General features: G+C 48.5%; 1 protein-coding gene across 1 annotated transcript in view; it reads right to left on the reverse strand.

Moving 5' to 3' along the window:
- LOC107684582 (dr1-associated corepressor-like) overlaps positions 1–3,481 on the reverse strand; it is a 6,100-nt gene extending 2,619 nt beyond the window's left edge. The window contains exons 1-4 of the mRNA XM_016480877.1: positions 3,059–3,481; positions 2,550–2,622; positions 1,746–1,839; positions 1,548–1,667 (exon numbers count right to left, since the gene is read on the reverse strand). Of these exons, the coding sequence (XP_016336363.1) occupies positions 1,548–1,667; positions 1,746–1,839; positions 2,550–2,622; positions 3,059–3,100 (329 nt within the window). The 5' untranslated portion in view covers positions 3,101–3,481. The remainder of the gene's footprint in view (positions 1–1,547; positions 1,668–1,745; positions 1,840–2,549; positions 2,623–3,058) is intronic.
- Between the last annotated feature and the right edge of the window lie 1,213 nt (positions 3,482–4,694).

Raw genomic sequence — 4,694 nt, forward strand, 5'->3', positions numbered from 1 at the left:
TAATTCCCTGATTAAATGTAAGAATTTGACTCAAAAGATAATGGACACTTTTAGAAAAAATGGCTTTATAAAGGTAAAAATGCCCATAAAAGGTAAAAATCAGTTTAAACTTATTGGAAAATATTAATTTCTATCAGTATGAACTGACCACCACACAGAATATGAAGAATATTAAAAACATTAGGAGTCAGCTGTCTTCGGCAGTTCTTAAGGTACCAGCACAATAACACACTCAGCAAAATATCGTCTAATTATCGTCATCGATAAAATCCCAGAAAATATCGAGATATAATTTGTCAATATCGCACACCCCTAACTCACGTCACTCACACATGATCACTCACGCACGATCACTCACTCAGCAACACTCACACATACTCACACTCGCTCACTAATACTCTCGCACACTCACACTCACGCATACTCACACTCACGCATGCTCATACTCACACTCACGCACACTCGCTCATACTCGCTCATACTTGCTCATACTCGCTCTCATACTCACGCACTCATACACTCACTCATTCTCACGCTCACTCACGCACGCTCACTCATTCATACTCACACTTGCTCACGCACGATCACTCACCCACGATCACGCACGATCACGCACTCATACTCACGATCACTCACGCACGATCACTCACACATGATCACTCACGCACGATCACTCATACTCACACTCACTCACGATCACTCACTCATACTCACGATCACTCATACTCACACTCACGCACGATCACTCATACTCACGATCACTCACACATGATCACGCACGATCACTCACTCATACTCACGATCACTCACAATCACTCATACTCACACTCACGCACGATCACTCATACTCACACTCACGCACAATCACTCACACATGATCACTCACGCACGATCACGCACACTCACTCATACTCACGATCACTCACCCACGATCACTCACACTCGCTCACTCATACTCACACTCGCTCACTCATACTCACGCATGCATGCACTCACGCACACTCTCTCATGCACGATCACTCATACACTCACACATGATCATGCACGATCACTCATACTCACACTCACGATCACTCACACATGATCACGCACGATCACTCACTCACACTCACGATCACTCACACATGATCACGCACGATCACTCACTCACACTCACGATCACTCACACATGATCACGCACGATCACTCATACTCACACTCGCTCACTCATACTTACGCACGCATGCACACTCACACTCACGCACACTCTCTCACGTACGCTCACTCATACTTACGCACGCTCACTCATGCACACACACTCACTCACAATCGCTCATGCACACTCGCTCACTCACGCACACTCACTCACACATGCTCACTCACGATCACTCATACTCACACGCGCACTCACCCTCACTCTCACATACTCGCACTCGCTCACGCTGTCACGCACACTCGCTCACGCACACTCACTCACTCTCACGCACTCTCGCATTCGCACACACTCTCACACGCACACTCACACACACGCACACTCACACACACTCACACACACGCACACTCCTGACCTGCGCGGGATCTTCTCTCCCTCTGTGTGGTTCTCCTCTCCCTCGCCCTGCATGTCAGGAACCGCTGCCACCAGATCCTTGAGGAAGTCAAACTGCTGTTCCAGCTCAATGCACTGCTTCCTGCAAACACACACACACGCATGAGGAACCGGGCCAGTGAGCGGCTGGAACGACACACAGATGACGGCTGTGACTCACAGGTGTGAGGTGGTCATGGTTTTAGCATTGCGTGACTGTGTGACGTGACACGCTTTGGTCAGGAGAGACTCCAGGAACAGCTCCAGAGCACGAGCTCAGATCACAGTCAAGGAAAGATGAGACACTGAGAACACACCAACAGACACATTTACATTCATGCAGCTGACAGACACTTCACTGCTCTGAAATCTGCACAGATCAAGCAGCGTTTACACGCCAAAACAGCTCTGAACAAATATGTGGCTGGATTTTGATGTGAGAGACAACAGCAGATGCACTTTTTCACTGGAGGAAGCGTTATTATGGATTATGGACTGCTCATCCTCAGGCCATCCCTGTTTAGGATGCGTTTGTTTCTTCATCAGGTTTGTAGAAATGTAGCACTGCATCAGTGTCTCAGCAGTGAATGGGTGCCGTCAGAATGAGAGTCCAAACAATGCTGGATTAGTTTCAGCTTTTGTCTTCTCCAGATATTAACTGATGGACTGGAGTGCTGTGGATTACTTGTGGATTATTGTGATGTCTTTATCAGCTGTTTGGACTCTCCAATGCTGGATTAGTTTCAGCTTTTGTCTTCTCCAGATATTAACTGATGGACTGGAGTGCTGTGGATTATTGTGATGTTTTTATCAGCTGTTTGGACTCTCATTCTGACGGCACCCATTCACTGCAGAGCATCCATTGCTGAGACACTGATGCAATGCTGCATTTCTACAAACCTGATGAACCTAAAAATACACAAGACGACATGTTGTGGAAGCAAAATAGCCCAAAACACCACAAACAGTGACAGTAAAAGGATACAGATGATGACAGGAACTGCGGCGGCGACTTTGCCGATTTCTTCATCCGTCTGCATGATCTTCTTAATCCTGGCCTGCAAAACCAAACACAAAGACTCTCCAGTCATTCAGTCGCCGGCGCGCAGAACCGAGCTTGATCTCTACATGAGAAGTGAAAGACGCAAGGCACAGATCAGTCATGCTGTGAGAGTCCGAAGTCAACACAAGCACATGTCTGACTGTATCCGACACACGATCACAAAACAACAACAGAGTCAGTGTGAACGAGTCCAGTGTGAACGCAGGCTAATCCTGTTAAACACAGCAGACTGGCTCTACAGTGCAACACAGCTAGCATTCATGCTAACCCCCTGAAGCGCAAATCTTCACAGTAACCCTCACTAAAAGACTCTTATTGAGTAAATACGATGGAAAACACTCCCTCACGGAGTCAGAACGAGCCCGATTGCAGCGGATTCATGGCAAACACACTGGTTTAGCGAGCTGTGTGTGCTGAGGTGCGTCTCTCACCGGGGGGAACCTGGCGTTGTATTTCTTCTTTTTGCTCGGCATCTCGGTTCCGTCGCAGTCTGCTGTCTAACTCAATACATATGAAGGATGAACTCGATGGATTCCCGCGGGTCCGTCGCTAAAACGATTAAAGCGCCATCACTGATCACCGTCCGTGCGTTTCTGCGATTTCTATCGGCATTTTACGGTGGATTTTTGCGGTATTTCTGGCTGCGCGAGCTCTCGCTGCTTTACGGCGCTTTTTGTGCTTCCGGGTGTTTAAATAAAGTTACAAAGTCGGACACCGAAACAACTTACAATAAAAACACGTTTTTATAATAGGATTTAGACATAGACGAAAAATTATTGTTATTATCATTATTGTTTTTATTTCCCTTGAACACCAGCGCTTCACACTCCATCACGGGAGGCGGCGGAAATGAACCAGCAGAAAACGACAACCGAGAAGCAGTAGAAGAAGAACCAGCGGAAACCGGAAGTGTTGAGGCGGAAAGCGGGTGAGAGCCGCAGTGACTCAGCAGAGGTTTGCTAGAAAAACACACAACAGAGTGAGAATTTTGCACTTTTAATATGACAGTGAACAGGACTTGGATTTGTGATGAACTATGTGGTTGAGTGAGAGGCAGCGCATCAGTGAAGAGCTGATAATATAAACTCTGATAGAGAGACCCAGCAAACCTGTGTGTGTGTGTGTGTGTGAGAGCGAGAGAGAGAGTGTGTGAGAGAGAGAGCGTGTGTGTGTGTGTGTGAGAGCGAGAGAGAGAGTGTGTGAGAGAGAGAGCGTGTGTGTGTGTGTGTGAGAGCGAGAGAGAGAGTGTGTGAGAGAGAGAGCGTGTGTGTGTGTGTGTGAGAGCGAGAGAGAGAGTGTGTGAGAGAGAGAGCGTGTGTGTGTGTGTGTGAGAGCGAGAGAGAGAGTGTGTGAGAGAGAGAGCGTGTGTGTGTGTGTGTGAGAGCGAGAGAGAGAGTGTGTGAGAGAGAGAGCGTGTGTGTGTGTGTGTGAGAGCGAGAGAGAGAGTGTGTGAGAGAGAGAGCGTGTGTGTGTGTGTGTGAGAGCGAGAGAGAGAGTGTGTGAGAGAGAGAGCGTGTGTGTGTGTGTGTGAGAGCGAGAGAGAGAGTGTGTGAGAGAGAGAGCGTGTGTGTGTGTGTGTGAGAGCGAGAGAGAGAGTGTGTGAGAGAGAGAGCGTGTGTGTGTGTGTGTGAGAGCGAGAGAGAGAGTGTGTGAGAGAGAGAGCGTGTGTGTGTGTGTGTGAGAGCGAGAGAGAGAGTGTGTGAGAGAGAGAGCGTGTGTGTGTGTGTGTGAGAGCGAGAGAGAGAGTGTGTGAGAGAGAGAGCGTGTGTGTGTGTGTGTGAGAGCGAGAGAGAGAGTGTGTGAGAGAGAGAGCGTGTGTGTGTGTGTGTGAGAGCGAGAGAGAGAGTGTGTGAGAGAGAGAGCGTGTGTGTGTGTGTGTGAGAGCGAGAGAGAGAGTGTGTGAGAGAGAGAGCGTGTGTGTGTGTGTGTGAGAGCGAGAGAGAGAGTGTGTGAGAGAGAGAGCGTGTGTGTGTGTGTGTGAGAGCGAGAGAGAGAGTGTGTGAGAGAGAGAGCGTGTGTGTGTGTGTGTGAGAGCGAGAGAGAGAGTGTGTGAGAGAGAGAGCGTGT

The sequence above is a fragment of the Sinocyclocheilus anshuiensis genome, unplaced genomic scaffold (assembly GCF_001515605.1).
Source record: "Sinocyclocheilus anshuiensis isolate Anshui unplaced genomic scaffold, SAMN03320099.WGS_v1.1 scaffold401, whole genome shotgun sequence".
Taxonomy (NCBI): Eukaryota; Metazoa; Chordata; class Actinopteri; order Cypriniformes; family Cyprinidae; genus Sinocyclocheilus; species Sinocyclocheilus anshuiensis.